A 16,998-nucleotide genomic window follows, 5' to 3' on the forward strand; every position below is an offset into this window, starting at 1 on the left:
AAATCCAATATATCTTGGAGATGGAGATTCCTTTACTGTGTTGAAGGTTGGTGGTAGGAGGAACTTCCCAAGCCTCAGCAGCCCCGACTGCTAAGGTCACAGGGATAAGCAGCTCAGCAGCAGGATGGTCTTAACTCTGAGTGGAAGGAGTTTAGCTCAAAACTGTATCCATACTCGTACTTGCATTGCAGTTACAATCTCAAAGCTAATTCCCTCATCCTCCTCACTGCCAAGCCACAGGAGAAGCTCGAGCAACGAACCAGGGTGCTAGGAGAACAGCAAGAATGAACAAAGTACCTGGCCACGACAAAGAAGTGGTGGTGTGTGAAAGGTGTCTTGCACACCTGTCAGATGCAGGTACACCTGTGCACCATGATTACGAGGCTATCCCAGCTCTCCTGGCCACCTGCCCTCTCTGCCTTCTAGGGCACCCCTATGAGCTGCAGTCTTGCACCGTACACAGGTGTGGTCTCGTTTCCCAGGGGCAAGGTAGGGCCAAGCAGAGACACAGCACTGCAGTCCAGGCCAGGTATGGTGGAAGTGATGGGACCCCTTGGATACCTGGGGAACCACAGAGGCACCACAACAGCGTGTAAAATAGATGCAAGCTGTACTCCAGCCTGGGAAGTCCTCAAAAATCCATACCTCAGGATCAGAGGATAATCCATAAATACTCTTAATGGTCTGGGACTCATTTGCTTGAGTCGTTTCTTCCCTTTTCTGTTCTGTCACAGCACCTGAGTTCAGAGGAGTGATATGCTTCTGCTGTTGCTGCTGCTTGGGACTTGCTGGGGTATGCCTCCCCAGAGGGGACCTTTGCTGGGGGAACCTATTCCTTACATGACAGGGATATCTTCACTTGTGAGAAAGACTGTGAACTGCAGGCATCTATGAATTTAATGGCGTACCTTAGGATTAATTTTAGAAGCTAATTCAGACTGTATGTCATTTATATACCTATTGAAAAGACAGCATTTAGTCATCAATTTTCCTGGATATAGCTGCTTTATAAAGCGATAAAATAAATATATTCCAGAAATACCTTACTCTTTTCCTTCTCTTATTTTGATGATTGTGTGTATATTTATATATATATATGTAAATATATATAAAGCAGACAAGAATTTTGCCATATTAAGGCCATAATGGATTACTTCATGCATTTGTCATCTTTTTTTTTTTTTTTTTTCAATAGGTCTTCTTGGTTCTGAATTATCTAACAAGTTTCATAAAGTGAAAAAGAAAAAGCCGAGGGGCATTTTGGCACTGCCGCATACATATAGCTTTTACCCTGAATTCATGCTTGCCACTGAAACATTCCGTCTTTATAGAAATGATGTGAGCACTTTGTTTTGTTGTTGTCGGACACTACCTAATGTATCAAATGAATGAGGTATCAGGTGGCATTATAATAACAGCACATCAGCAGAGTTAGCTGTGTCTATAATCAGGTCTTGTATCATTACAAGAAAAAGCAAGTAGAATGCTACTTGAAATATGGCACTATAGGAAGGAGGAAAAATTCCTGAAGTGTGTTTAACAAGAATTCACAGGATTAAATAAAATAAACCAAAATATACTGACAGCATCTGTTATATGATGCCAGGTAGAAGTTCTAGCCTTACATTAGTATATAGCTTCTTGAAACTAATCCTACAACATCTGATGAATAACCAGGCATACACTACATTTGCTTTATATATGTATATTTTTAGCCTCCAATTTATATTAGCTCTATTAAAGCAGCTTATGCTTCCCTCTGTTCCTCCTTGATCATCTGAACTGGTTCAAGAACCAATTTGCCTACAGAGAGGTGTTATCATATGGTCATGTACTATTAAGCATGGTATTTCAGTTTTTGCTTAACAGCTAAATGGCAAGGAGAAAAATGAAAATATCTTTCAAGATATTTTAAAATTTTATTCTGTAACTTTCACCAAAAGCACTGATTTTTTGCAATCTAGGGACTGAAGCTAGGAATCTAAACATGGTTTTCTATGTTACACCAGTTTCTATCCTTCTAATGAGATAACTGGAAGTTCACCAGGTCTGGAATCAACAAGATCACAGGTTTATCCAAAAAGGCAAAGGGGAATGATAGTTGCAGAGGATATCATCCCTATCCCTTAAAAGCAGAGGGAAGATGTTATGAGTCTCTTTTTGTCATATTCCATCTTCTGGTCTAGCCTGGGTCAGCACTGCTGACACAGTGCTCTCCTTCTTCCTTGACTATGGACAATTCACTCTCCATTTCCTTTTTTTCCTTACTTCCTACAGAATGATGCTGCATCTAAACCATCTTTCCTTCTTTTCTTCTATATTAGCCGTTTGGTATATTGTATCCTCCCTGACTCTTGTTTTCAAGGAGAAAAACTAAGACTATGTACAAATAGCTCCAGAAGTAAATGCATAAATGAAGAAATCACATTGAGAGAGAACCAGAGATTTATCAGCTGATCAGTAGCTCCTGTCATCTCACCCCTTCAGAGAAATGAGCAGGGAGAAAAATGTACAGCCAAAGCTGAATGATTCACGCAGGCAAAATTCCCAGTGCAACAAGGTCTTTGGAGGACTGTAGCCTTCTTGCTGAAGCACGGGTGGAAACGCAGGGACCTCAGCAGATGTGACAGCCTGTTCCCTCTCCAGCAGCCCCTTTTCCCTCCTCCTGCCTGTGACTCGGCGTGCTTGGGCTGGGAGCCATGGTACCACTGGCAGCTCAGCCCTGGCTGTGCATTTCTCCAGCAAAGAGATGTGGGGGAAGGCGATTACTGAGCTATAATCCACTGCCCGGGCTCCAGGAGCATAATGCAGCAATTGACTGCCCTCCAGCCAGTTTTCCATTTGACACCATTGTTCTCACCAAAATCCAGCAATACTATGTGTTGGCTGCACATGAAATTTCTGCTCTCGCTGCCTGTGGGGGCGGTTATAATGTCTCAGATTCATTTCTCCCACAGTCTTTTCATTTGCTGGCCAGATTTGGCCATTATTGCTCCTCCCACCCCTTTAAATAGAGCCCCCAGTGCACAGTTTTCTCCTTTTTTTCCATTAGAGTCATGTCTGGAAGAGTCCTTGGACCATCACTTACCTTTAGCAAAAGTGGGTGGAAAGAATATCAGTTGTGAAAGTAAATTACTGGCAGCTCATACACAGAGTGCCACTGAAACTACCTTTCAGCTGGTTTTACATTTTTCAGGCTTGAAGAAAGATGCTGTGACTAATATTTTAATACATGTAAATTAACATATTGGAGTGACTGGAAACTAACATTTGCAATATGCCTGCCAAAGAAATTGTCACCAACACTAGGCTTATAACAAGAGCTATAAGCTACAATTGCAACATACTTTTTTATTTTTCAATGCAAATGACTCTGGTCAGATTTAAGATACAGCACCATCTTATGGATATTTCTGTATAGATTAATAACTCTGCTGGCAAAAATGTTTTTTTGCCAACAAAACATAACAAGGCAGAATTATCAATCACCGTACACTTTCTATATATGTGAACAGTCAGAATTACCTTGGGGAATGAGAAAGGACATTGTTCTGACACACTCACATTGGCAAAATTCACATTTAACTACCAAGTCTATGATCAGGATGCCAAGTATTCCCAGTATTCTGTTATCACAGTTTCCAATAAGTACTAAAATTGAATGTAAGAGATCTCAAAACACTTGAGATTCATTTCTTAATCATTACATTAAAAATTACATCTAAATCTCATTTTATTTGTCCCATTTTCTGGGCCATTATGATGAAGTAGGGTCATATTTGCAAGTTCTCTTCAATTTTAAATAATACTGACCATCTTTTCCATTTTTATTTCCATGAAAATTGCAGTTTGTTCCTATTTCTGTGACTTCCTTTTTCCTAGAGAAAAAAAAAAAAAGCAAATAGCAAGGACTGGCAACCCTGTTTTCCAGCTTAACTCCCAACTATTTAAGGCCTATAATTAAATGAGGTATAAATGTTCACTCTCGTTTCATGCATTTTTAATCATTAGAAAGCCATAAAGAATCTCCTGTAAGTAAGAACCAGGCCCTATATTTTTCCTTCCATTACCATTACAAAAAAATAAATGAATTCTTTTTTTTTTTTTTTCTTTTGTCAGTGTCTCATCTGGCAAGCAAAGCATTAGCTGAGTTTACTGCTTTGTTTGTTATAGAATTATATGAAGCATGGGAGACCATTGAATGTCCTAACTTCTTAACAGTGACCTTGTATGCAAACTCTGACTTGCTGTATTAACAAAGATCTGATTACAAAGAAAGGACACATTTTCCTTTAAAAAAATAATTAAAAAATCCCTTTTTGGAACCCATGAAGTATGTGTTTAACCATAAACATAGGTTTTATTTTAATTAAACACTCAACAGTCTTGAAGTTTTATGGATATTTTCTTGACTAAGATTTAAATTTAGTTACAAAGTGAAGTGATTTCCCGAATGGTGGAAAATGCATACATAGTATATATCTCTGTGTGTGTATCTTACACGTATATTTTAAATTCTATTATTATTACCAATTATGCCTTATTAGAAATACATCTATCCCAAGTTCCAGGCAACCTGGTGATTCAGTGACAGTACAGTACATATAAAGAAATCTTAGCAGCTTTGCAACATTAACTGATTTCTCGAGCAAGCTCTGTCCAGGAATTCATTTCTCTAGGAAGCATGGGCTTCAAAAGTCCCATTAGACTCTACCCTTGCAGGCTTCCTGAAATGTCACCGCTGAGGGGCATATACGGAGAAAAGTTTTCTTTTCCTTAGACCATTAAGACCACATTGGTAGCTTCTCCCATATTGGCCTATTCCGGGAATCTTACAGCTTTATGATTCACAGCAAACATCTTAAATACCACTGGAAACCAAAGGACAGCCAGTGCAGTATCCTGAGAACAGATAACAGTAGTGAGACTTCACATTGAAACTGTAAGATCACATCTTCACCGGGTGATCAGGGAGGTGGTGCTGGAGATCACACACTCAGCTGCAAAACCCAGCAACTAATGGGAGAACTAATTTTGTATAATTCCTGCCATTTCGCTTTGCTAGCTTTCCATTTAGCACTAATCTTATGCTGTGATTTAGCAATCATCCCCAAAGGCTGTAATCCAAAGTGCTGATTGCAAGATGCAGGACAGCACAAAGAAATTATATTTGTATTTGGCATTTGCCTTTGGAATTAATTTAACACAAATACTTAAACACATTTAATATGAAGAAACAGTGTCACACTTTGCTTGCATCATGTATTGTAAGTCAAGTATGTTTCAATAAACTTGCACTGAAGTGTTTTAACCTAATTTTATTTAATCTGTTCAGATTAGTTTTTCAAAAAAAAAAAAAAGAGGAATTAAATTAAAATACCTGAATTCATTAGAATATGTATTTTGTAAATACCCTTTTTAGTTAAAATATCCATTATAGGTATGAAAACATATATATTTATAAATATTACCTTTCTTCATATATATGCCCTTCCTTTAGAGTCAAATGCAAAGATTATTTTTCTGGTAAATGTTCCAGCTCTTCTTTCAGCTTATTGCCAGATAAAAAGTTCATAATTCCAGAAAAATCACTTCAGAGCTTCACTCAAGATATAAATCAAAATCTTACCTGTCTTGAATGATAAGAAAAGTGAATTTATGACATCCTCCCTGACAGAGTCACCAAGACATTACAAAAACAGTTCCAGTAATGACAGTGGAAAGACTACAATATGTTGAAAAGCCAATGTGACACTAGAAAAAAAAGATACACGCAGCCAAATGTAGTAGTACCAAGCCCAAGCTCTCAGGAATCAAGGACTCCAAATCATAACAATTCCTTTAAAATCATTAGATGCAAAAAGTAAGAACAGAGCCAAACTTGCATTACATTCTTATTAACCATCTCCTTTTTGACAGGGCATTAGGGTACAGTTACTTCAACTTCTCTCCACATGCAGAAGGACATGGCTTTTTAGGAGGGAGTGGGGAGAATACGAAAGCTGAATTCTCGATCTATATACTAACTGCAGTTGCTGAAGTTGAAGAAAACATACCCGGATATTATTTAGATTGAGTTAACTGCACAAATTGGCAAGAATGTGGCTTCATGTTGTAACCAAAAATTTCAGGAAAATAAAAGGAGTTGCTGGACCATCTGTGAAGAACTCCCTGCAATGTGTTAAAACTGTACTGAAACTGTACTGAAACACAGTATGGGAAACAGACCTTCAGCTAACCTAAGGTAACATGTTAGAAGACCAAAAGGCTGGAAGCATGAGAAAGCAGAAAAATTTCACATAGTCATCCACAGAAAAGAGTGAAATGTCATTATCACATATATGGTTTAAACTACTGGACTGGTTTAAAATAATACCCGAAGAAATACTTGACTTAAGTCTAGCTGTGAAAAAGTAATTAAAAATGATTTCAGCTTTCTAGGTCTATTAATATCCCCTTTCAGAAAGGCTATAAGAAAGTCTTCTTAATGATAAATCCAGACACTAGCAAGACTCCTCTTATTCATGGTTTAAAAGTGATTATGTTCTTTCATATCCAAGTAGCAGCTTCACTGAAGTTCGAATGCAGGGCAGAGTTTAAGAGCTTGTTGAAAACAAATGGAGAAAAGCCCACTGAAGAGAAAAAAGGGGCTATTTCTGTCACCAGTGGCCTTTGAATTAAGTCCTAACTTATCAGGATTTACATTAAAAATAGGGACAACTGGGTATGACTAGAAGGCCTTTGGAAGAAGCAGAATCACACTGATGAGTTTCTGCACTTCCCAGGGAGCAGTCTTTGAGTATGCTTGGTACAGCTGCCCATAGCTGTACTCTCTACAACAAATTTCTGTGCTCTAAATGTACAGAAGCTGTTGGCAAATAATTCTTCTAGAAGAAAATATATAAAATTCCAGCTCACAGACAGGCATCTGAGAAGATTTTGACTGTTCAAGTACTCAAAATGCAGATTTTAAACGTGACAGCAGGGATCCTTTTTATTTTGACCATATGCTGTAAAAGGTCTGCTAATGTGTTCAAACACTCCCTTCATCATGAATCAGAAAATTACCATATATCGTTGCATAAAGGTTTGAACCAAGCTGGTTCTCTGGTCACAATCACAATGTTCTTTGTGTTGCTATTTCAAACTCTTAAAAAAATTTCCGTACCTTCTCATCAGCCTTGTGGAATAGTTTGATTAAATGATTAATCTTGGTTTGCCATCTCAAAATATTTTCTTTATACTAATCACTTAGGATATGAGTTAAAGATCTTCTGTACCATTTATTTCATTATCCAGAATTCAACAAAACAAATGTTGACTCTGTCTGTTTTTCTGTATGTTAAGGCATCAGTTCTGAAAGTTAATCTGTTCTATTTTCCACAAGGTTGGTTCTCCACTTCCTGGTCAGTGCAGTGCCAAATGGGGCCATGTTAAATGACAGTTCATTTCCGTAACAAATGGAATGGAAGATATGAAAAGGGCATTGTCAATCCATCTGAACTCCAAAATACACCTTAAAGGAAGACAAATTCATTGTAGCTGATTAGACTGAGACGGAAGTCCAGAGCTGCACAAATGAAAAAGGATGTCCTTGAACTATGCAAATAGTTATTCATTGCACAGTTCAGTTACGGGCATGATTCCTGGTAAGAGTCCACATTAACTGTATTTTTAGTTAATTAATTACTTATGTACGCAGCCAGCAATCTGAGCTCACGCACAAAACAAAATTAACAGGGTAATAATAATCTCAAAATATTTAAAGTGACCAGTATGCAAAACTGCAGGCTTGCATGGTGAGAGAATGACTAATTGGAAAGACTGAGCCCCTCATGCATCCCTGCTGTCACTCTCCTGCCTCAGCTCTACTCCTCTCTCCCAGAGCAGCCCTCAGTGGCAGTAGCACTGCACAAGATCCCTGGTTTCATTGCAGAATGGGGCCAACTTTGTAATTCCTGAAGAATGACATAGGTGGCTGCTCAGCTTGAGGGGTTAGGAAAAAACAAATGAACAAACAAACAAACAAATAAACAGCATCTGTCATGGTAAGTATTAAATGGACAGTCGTATATAAGCTCATAAAGTATTCTTTCTGTTCAGTGCGATGCAGTAAAGCTGATGCACATTTGAGAGTGCCACTTCAAGAACACTGTAATTCAACTAGGGAGAAACAAGAGTAATCAGAGTTTGCACCCATTTGCCTATGCAGAAAGACTGAGGGATCATGTAGCCCACAGAAAGCTGAGGAGAACCAAGAGAATTCCTTTTTACACAAAACCTTTTTATAAGCAGAAACTTCATGTTTCATTGAAATTATGAAGCGGTGGATTCCGCATCCCCGGAGGTATTTTAGAGATGTGTGGGCGTGGTACCAAGGGACATGGTTTAGTGATGGGACTTGGTAGGTGAGCTTGACAGTTGGCCTTGATGATCTTTTCCGACCTAGATGAGTCTGTGATTCTATGATCCTATGATTCTATAAACAGGAAGGGAATAAACTATCTTCCATGTTCACCACAGACAGAAGGAGACAGATAGGTTTAAGTTGTTCAGGAACATGGTGTAGATTTTAGAGGCTCTGAGCTCATTGCTGACAAAAGGCTGGAAATTTACACTCCTTCTCCTCCCTCATCATTTCCCAGTCTCCATCACCTCTTCTTGTCCTCTCATCTTGTCCTCTCCTCTGCAGGCCAAGGACCAAGCACCAAGAAAATGCCGAAGGGAGTCCCCAGCCCAGGGCCCTGCTGGCCAGCCAGCTGCCCCACCGGGGGTCCCTCTCAGGAGGTCTGGGGCAGGTGACAGAGACTACTGTCCACTTTGGGAGGAGCTGTGTGGAAATGAGCAGCTTGGCCTCTTCTGCTCCAGCCCAAAAGCACCAGGAGGCTCTGGCAGGAGTACACCCGGTGGTGGCTCCTGGAAGAGGCATGGAGCCTGGCTGGATTCACGTCTTGCTTCTGCTTGCTGCCATGCAGACTCACCCTGTGCCTCCTTCTCCAGGCCCTGGTATCAAAAGGAGAACTGGTTCAGGTCCTCTTCACAAGGTGTGAGGGAGACCATGTCTTTGAAGTGCCTTTTCCCTTCAGCCTAAAATGATGGATGTCATCTCTTTGATTACTGGGGGCCCCTCCTTCTCCCAGGAACACTCCCCTCAGGGACTGTCCTTCCAACACAGGGACCGCTCTCAAGGTCTGCCCTTGTCTAGACTGAGCACAACAGCTCCCATAGCAAAAGGAGTGGAGGCAAGGTGTTTTTTTCCTCCAGTGTACCCAGGAATTGAGAAAGCATCGTGCAGGGTGAGTGGGGCCTGGACTTGGGACCCTTCAAGAAGGAATAGCAGAGGCACGCTCCCATGCATGGCATGAGTTTCCAGAATTGGAGACTTAGGGTAACATTAAGACAAGCTTTCTGAAATGAAAGAGAGAGAAATTCTGGAACAGTTTGCCTAGGGAGCTGAAATACTGGAAGGTATTAAAAACAAAGTTAGACGGGCAACAGTCGCAAATGGATTAGGTGTAGCGGACTTCATCTGGGAGCCCAAGAACAATTCAGGTAACTTATTAGGATACTTTCCAAGCCTACTTTCTATTATTTGTGTATAGATTTGAACAGGGTTAAAGTAAGCACATTCTTCTGGAGAAGTGATATCGGTATCATCCTGTAAGAGATACCAGCTTCCATCTTATTTCTCACAGTGCTCCTCACTGCTCACATCAGCAAGTTTTATGTCATATGGGCTTGCTGAAAGACCAAGTATTTTAGAGAAAAGTAACAATTCATAGTAAAAATAATGCTAGTTATGTGTTCATGAGAGCAACCACATGAAAGTATTAATGTACTATGGCTAAACACCAGCTACTTTATGGCTCTGTACATTTTTAGATGTTGCTAACGCAGAAGTTCATTAATCTATACTGACACTTGTTCTAAGATTTGTATTGGCATTGTTATGCTAACCAGATGATTGACTCGGTGGTGTATATGGTCTTAACAGCCTTAGCCAGCAAAGACAGGTTGAATGGTAAAGAGGTTTCTTGTGGGTAAAAACATTCCTTTAAGAAAAATGGATTTGAATATTTCTTTAGAATTTTAAATAAGTTATTAATGTCACTTTTTCAACCCCACGCTGAAAAATCAGATTGCCTTAATTACCTGAAGGTGTGGAGAACAACACTGCATTTCAGACACAAGGCTACTCTGAATCAAATTAATTCAAAAATCTCCATTTTTTAGAATAGCTTTTAGTACTAAGTAATGATGTGACATAAATTTTAATCTGGCCTCTTAGCAATAACCTGCTGATTACATGGATATGGCACAGTTTGTGAGTAATGCAGCACCTCCAAAATGTCAGAGCAGGACATATGATTAGCATTTTCTCACATATTTATGTGTATTTACATACATATGCATGAACTAAACCTGCGCTACAAAACTGGAAGCTATGCATGGAAATACCTGGATCCAGTTTTTTTTTTTTTTTCTTCTTTATATGGATCAGTTATTAATATCACTTACCCTCTTCAGCTGTCTCTGGGGACTCACCTGAGGAGAGGATGGGAATTTCCCATAAGGATTAGAAAAGCTAGTAGGAATCAGGCACGTGGATTCTCTTTTTTCCTCCCTATGCTCTTGCCTGAGACCTATGTAGCTCATAACACTTGCATCCAATTCTGGTAAAAAGGATATAAAGGCCATTTAGCTTAATGATTACTCTTAGGGAGTCAAATGAAATAGAATAGTGTTGGGGAAACACATTCCTAAACTTTGCAATTCAGATAAAGGTCAGTGGAGTACCTTTTTTTGATTTAAGTAGAAGAATATGCTCCATCATTGTTTGCAAATGCAAGAGACTGTGGTGGACAAGAAAGACTTTACAGCAGAATAAGTGTGATGATGGCTGCAAGAGTACAACAAAAACATGGTGCAATGTCCTCTTTACCTACTAAGCCTGTGAATGCTCTGCCACTTGCTTTTGTGGTTGAGAGGATGGAAAAAATAAACCCCATCCTTTCAGGTGTCTGAAAATAGCTGTGTGAATATTTACCCAGGAAGTTCTACCACCTTATAGAGTGCTATAGTGAGGCTCACTATGAAATAAATAGATGACAAGCCTGCTTTTTAGGGAAAGCTCTCTAATTATTTCTTGTCAAGGCAAGCTAAAGAGGTCCGTTTATTGTAATGCTTAGTTACTACTGCCCAACCCATTTTAGGTGTGGCCAACACCAAAACATTACTTGCTGATTTCTTTGTACAACTCCTCATCTATATTCTTGAATCGGCACAGAACAGCTGAAATTAATAGAGAGGTACCATCTGATACTCTTCTGGGAGAAATGCGTTCCTGAAATGAAATGAACTTACATTCCAGAAATTAAACCTGCAGAAATGTTAGCTGCCTCCTGCAAGCTCTTCACAAAGGAATAAAATAAACAGCTGCATGGGAAAGCCATAAAACTGGGAAATATATCAACTGCACACAAACTTCTCACACTGCAGAGCTGAGCACTGCATGCTGATAGCACACGAATGCTGATAAATTTATCATTATGGAGATCTATTGGGCACTGCTCATTGCAAAGCAGAATGCAAGCTCTATTGAACTTTCAAATTTATATGCTTCTAGGTGAATTGTAAATTCACATTACTTACTCCATATGCTTGTGTGGCATCTCCATCATGCGTTCTTGCCTGGGTAAGAACTCATACATATCAATGGACAATACTGGTAGCAGTTAGAGGCCTTCAGAAACTTTAAGCACAAAAATGATATATGCTCAGCTTTCCCATCATATTATTTAAAAAATAATCATAAAAATATGGTTATTTCTTCTACTTTACTTTAAGGTTTTGAGACTTCATGGCAGTCTTCCTTCATGTTTTCAAGTTTCTCTACACAAGTTCATGGTGTATAAAATAAATGAGGACATAAGAAAAGAGAGAGGCAGTGCTTCATCCACCTTTCAGTGGTGTCTCGTATAGTATATTCCCACGACACAGCAGTTTCAAAGCACCCAAGAAACACCAGAGTCTTGTCTGGCCTTGGCTATGACCTGCTTACAAATAAAAGGTGAGATTCTTGCTTAAGCACATGATTTAGCCATCTAAAGCATCACAAAGGAACAGTACTAGAAGTGTCTAAGCTGAAAATGCACTGCGTGAAGCTAAAACTCATTACCATGAACTACTAAGCCTCAAAATAATAATGAATTTTACAATCAAAAGACAGTTTATGAGTGAATTACAAAGCACTGATTCTATAATAGGAAATCTTACTGAGTATAAATAAATTCTTACAAACTTTACTTTTCGTCGTACATTTTCCCAAAGGAAGGTTTTGAAAACATAGCTAAAATTTTTATCTGCATCTTGAAATAAAAATCTTGGATCAGTTCAAAACTGAGCTTTTCACCAATAACTATTTTACTGCTTCTTTTATCACCTAAATAGAAAGCTTTATTGACAAAATCCTCATTTCACTGTTATATAAAAAAGAACAGTCCAGTTCTTAACACTCTTCTGTTAAAATAAATATGTTTTATAAACTGAATTAGGCTAAGTATAACATCTAGGAAGAAAAATTGCACTTGAATGCTTGCAGCTGTAAGTAAACTTGTGCTGAGTTTAGACAAAGTGAAGAGAAAGCACAAATAAAAATGGGTTTGGTTAGATTATCTTAATGAGTAGTACTGACTGAATGACTTTTCATTGCTGTGGCTGGATTCGTGAAGTGTACAGGTATTTGAATATAAGCATTTTGTGTTGGTATTTGTGTACTTAACTGGTTGAGCAGCATTTGAACACAAGCATCTGAGGAATTAAGGGGCAAGTTCTGACTCATTCATACAAGACTGACACCACAAAATTTTGATGGTGGCACTGTCAGTAAAGTAGACAAAATGGATTCAGGAAGGGGGGGGGGGCTTTCATGCTCTGCAGAAATCTTCAAAAGATACAAGTAGATACTCTACATTTAAATGCATTAGAAAAAAAAAAAAAAAAAGGCACCAAGAGCGAATGAGAGATCAGCACCCAAACCTCTCAAATAATGCCAGCTGAGAGTGCATTTAGAATGGGAACACAAAATACCAAATAAAGAGTTGTGCTAGAAGTAGCTGCAAAAGGTAAGAGTGTTTGTGCTAAGCTGCTAGATATGCAGATAGGCATTGTCAATTCATTTTATCAGTGCTGTCAATTCCAAGTTGATAACAGTCTGTTTTAAGCCTGATCTGATAGAAAACAAAATTTAAATTGTTCTTGTTTTTATCTTTTTCCCAAAATGAAGAGAGAAGGGAGAAAAGATGAGGCCTGAAAACAAAATACAAGACTTTTGTAGCCTTAGAGGACCTTAGAGGTCCTTGGCGTGCAGCTCTAGGGAAGATATTTTAAATGGATGTTTCAAGTCGTGGAAAAAAGCAAATAGCACTCCTAAATTCTCTAAAGGAAACTAAAGGTCTACAGGCCGGCCATCCTCACCTTTGTGACTGGGAAGGTGACTGAGCAAATAATCTTGGAAGCTATATCCAAATATATTCAAAGCAAGGAAGTGTTTGGGAGTAGCTGGCATGGATCTATGTATGGGGAATCATGCCTGACCAACCTGAGAGCCTTCTATGACCAAATGACTGGCCTGGTGGATGAGGGGAGAGCAGTGGACATGACTCATCTTGACTTCAGGCAAGCTTTCAGCACTGCCTCCCATAAGATCCTCAGAGGCAACTTGAAGAAGTCCAGGCTAGAGAAATGGGCAGTGAAGTGGACCGAAAACTGGCTGAACTGTTAGGCCCAGAGGGTTGTGAAGGTCACCTGGAGTCCAGGCATTAGCAGTGTACCCAGAGACTGATTGTGGGACCAATACTGCTTAACACCTTCATTAATGACCTGGGTGCTGGGATGATTCCCTGTACCCAGGGAAGGACAAGAAGCCACAGGCACAGTGTGAAATACAGAAAATTAATTTAATTTAGACATAAGAGAAAACTTTTTACTGCGAGAGTGGTCAAACTGTCACAGGTTGCCCAGAAAGGTTGTGGAGTCTCCATCCTTGGAGATACTCAAAACCTGACTGCACATGGTCCTGGGCAACCTGGTGTAGGGTGACCCTGCTCTGGGGGGGTTGGATGAAGTGATTTCAGGAGGTCCCTGCCAACCTCAACAGTTCTGTGATTCTCTTCTGAAACATGAAGTAAAATAAGGGAGATCATTCCTCCAAAAAGGTGCAGGCAGCTAGCGGAGCAAATATAACATTTCATGTAAAGAAAAGTTGTGTAATTGTATGCATGATAACATGCTGATCCTGGCCTTAATGCAGCGGTAATCGATGATCAAGATATGATACAGCTGGGCTTGGCCACTAAATTTAAAAATGTTTAGGACCTGGTGGTTTTGAAGTTTAGGGAGTTCATACCCCAGTCGGTGCTTTGCATGCCTTCACTGGCAAGTTTTTCATAGTGTTACTTTATTTCCTACTAGAATGACAACAAATCGTTGTGAAAGGCACCTTCAAATCGGAGTGCATGTTGTACATCCTGTAGTGAAAAAGTACTTTAGAGTAAGCAGGTCCATACCTTTACAGAACTAGTTCTTTCCTACTATAGGGCTAGCACTGCTTGCAATGATACATGGGGAACACAAGTACTGACACATGACTGGTGGTGGTGTTACCCATAAAAATGGTCCTCAGCAATTCCTCGTGTAAGGAAATGTGATCAGAGATGTTTGACAGATTTACTTCCATACTTTTCCCTGACTGCCTTTCTGCATTTCACTGGTTTCAGAAGATTCGGAAGATTTTCGTTAGATTAAAAACCTGAGCTATTTTTATACGACTGCTACACTTAGCATCCAAATGTCCAAGAAAGTCTGTGTGTCAGTACAGCTCTCCAGTGCTCCACCGCATTCCTCTGGTGGATGCAGAAGCAGAACCCAGACTCCTAATACTTACTACTGCCATCTAGCTAATAGCTGCCCACAGCAGGAGCAATTTCACCTTCTGAAAGCCAATTCACTCAGGAGATAACTGCCTGCTTTAAAGATCCTGTCCTAAATCTGCAGGACTGGGCACTTCAAAATGTTGGTAATGGACTAGAGCCTTTCACTCCCCCCAGCCCATCCCAGCTGAACAGGGGATGAAGGCTATCCTCAAGCAGCGAGCACTGAGCACACCTTCTGGGTTTGCCAACTTTCCATCCAGGGCTTTTAAAACTTGCCACTGCTAGTCAGGAGAGGCTGAGAGCTGCGTGGGCAGAGCCTCGTTTGCCATCATTTTCATGCAGCATACACGGACACTGCCTTTATGGGAGCCAGTCGTCCCGATGGCCTTTATCCCCCAGTCCTGGGCTGCGGTGCCCACGTCCCGGTACCGGCACCGCCGTGTGTGTGGCTGTGCAGGGCCCAGAGAAGGGCTCCTTGATCCTCCCAAAACTAACGTGCCTTCCCTCCCCAGGGCCGCTGCCCGGGGCGCCGCAACCGGACTGCACACATTTCACTTTCACGTGCTGAAACCTTTTTTATGTTAGTTGAGAAAGCGACGCTAGCAGGCTGCCATACGCTTCTGGCAGCCTGAACTGTGAAGACGAACCTCTCTGAATCTGTCCAAAACACGGATCTCTGAGGGATGTGAGCTGCCTGTTGGCAGCAGGGGCATCCTGGGCGAGCGAGCGACGCTTCGGCTCACTCCTCGTCTCAGAAAAAAAAATATATGTTTTCAGTGGCTTCTGTTAATTAATTTATTTATTTTTAATAATTTTATTTATTTATTTTACTGGAGGCATCTGCGATACCTGTCGTTCTGCCCGCACTACGTGACAGAGGATGCCAGCGAGCCGTGGTGGGGCGGGGGGCTGCAGGCACCCCCGGGCCGTGGTGGGGCGGCCCCGAGGTGCGGGGTGCGGGGTGCGGGGTGCGGGAGGGAGGCCGAGGGGAGCCGGGCCGAGCCGGGCAGGTGCGGGCGGGCGGTCTCTGGAGCCCAGCCCCGTCCCCGCCTCCGCCGGGAGCGGCTCGGAGCAATTCCCAAGGCAACCCAGGCTCGACCCCCTTCCCAAACCCCGCCTCCCCCGGCCCGCCCCTCGCTCGGCTCCCGGGAGGAAGCCGTCGGGGTGGAAACTCGACGTGTCCGGGAAGGCGCCGGCCGCTCAGCCCCTCGGCCGCGATGCTGGACCCTTCGTCCAGCGAGGAGGAGTCCGATGAGGTGCAGGAGGAGGAGCGGCGGCGGGACGGGCCGGGGGCGCCGGCCGGGGGCTCGCTGCCGCCGCCGCGGGAGGCGCGGGGCAGGGAGGGGGGCGCGGGGCGGGCGGCGACCCCCGGCCCCAGCCCCAGCCCCTCGGTGCTGAGCGAGGGCCGGGAGGAGCAGGAGCGGCTGCAGCGGGAGGAGCGGGAGAAGCGGCTCCGGCTGCAGCTCTACGTCTTCATCGCCCGCTGCATCGCGCACCCCTTCAACGCCAAGCAGCCCACCGACATGGCCCGCCGGCAGCAGAAGGTGAGCCCCCCGACGGGCAGCCCCCTGCCCGCCCGGACGCACGGGCGAGACCCCCGGCATCTCCCCGTCGGCCCCCCTGAGGCGAGGGGCTGGAGGAGGGGGGCGGTGGGCACCGCATCCCCCTGGGGACCCTCCCGGGAGTTCCCGGAGCTGCCCCAAAACGGGGCGCTGGGGGCGCGGCGGGGGGCTGCGAGGGACCCCCCCCCCCGGCTGCCGGAGGGGTCCCGGGGCAGTCAGAGGGGTCCCGGGACAGCCGGAGCGCCCCGAGGTGCCCCCGAGCCCCGCTGCGGGGCGGGGAGGTGGAGGAGGCTGCCTTCATCCTCGGGGCAGCCTCACCAAAATCACGCTGTCCCTCGAGCATCAGGGACGTGAGGGTCGGCAGGGAGGCGGCGGGTGGCCGTGCTGCCTGCGAAAGTGCTCGGTTCTGCTCCGTGACTTCCGAGCGACTGCTCAGGTGGAATACCTGAAGTTTCGCAACAGGGCACGGCGCTTCCAGGCAACTCCTTTAAACGCTCAGTTCT

At 42.6% G+C, this 16,998-nt stretch overlaps 1 protein-coding gene across 11 annotated transcripts in view; it reads left to right on the top strand.

Moving 5' to 3' along the window:
* The first annotated feature begins 16,068 nt into the window (after nt 1-16,068).
* CADPS2 (calcium dependent secretion activator 2) overlaps nt 16,069-16,998 on the top strand; it is a 311,395-nt gene continuing 310,465 nt past the window's right edge. For 10 of the 11 annotated variants that reach the window (XM_083829287.1, XM_083829297.1, XM_083829301.1 and 7 more), the window contains exon 1: nt 16,136-16,477. In XM_083829287.1, the coding sequence (XP_083685413.1) occupies nt 16,151-16,477 (327 nt within the window). In that variant the 5' untranslated portion in view covers nt 16,136-16,150. Of the gene's footprint in view, nt 16,478-16,998 lie in introns of all 11 variants that reach the window. The other variant, XM_083829288.1, reaches the window with a different exon arrangement.

The sequence above is a fragment of the Anser anser genome (genome assembly GCF_964211835.1).
Source record: "Anser anser genome assembly, chromosome: 1".
Lineage (NCBI taxonomy): Eukaryota > Metazoa > Chordata > Aves > Anseriformes > Anatidae > Anser > Anser anser.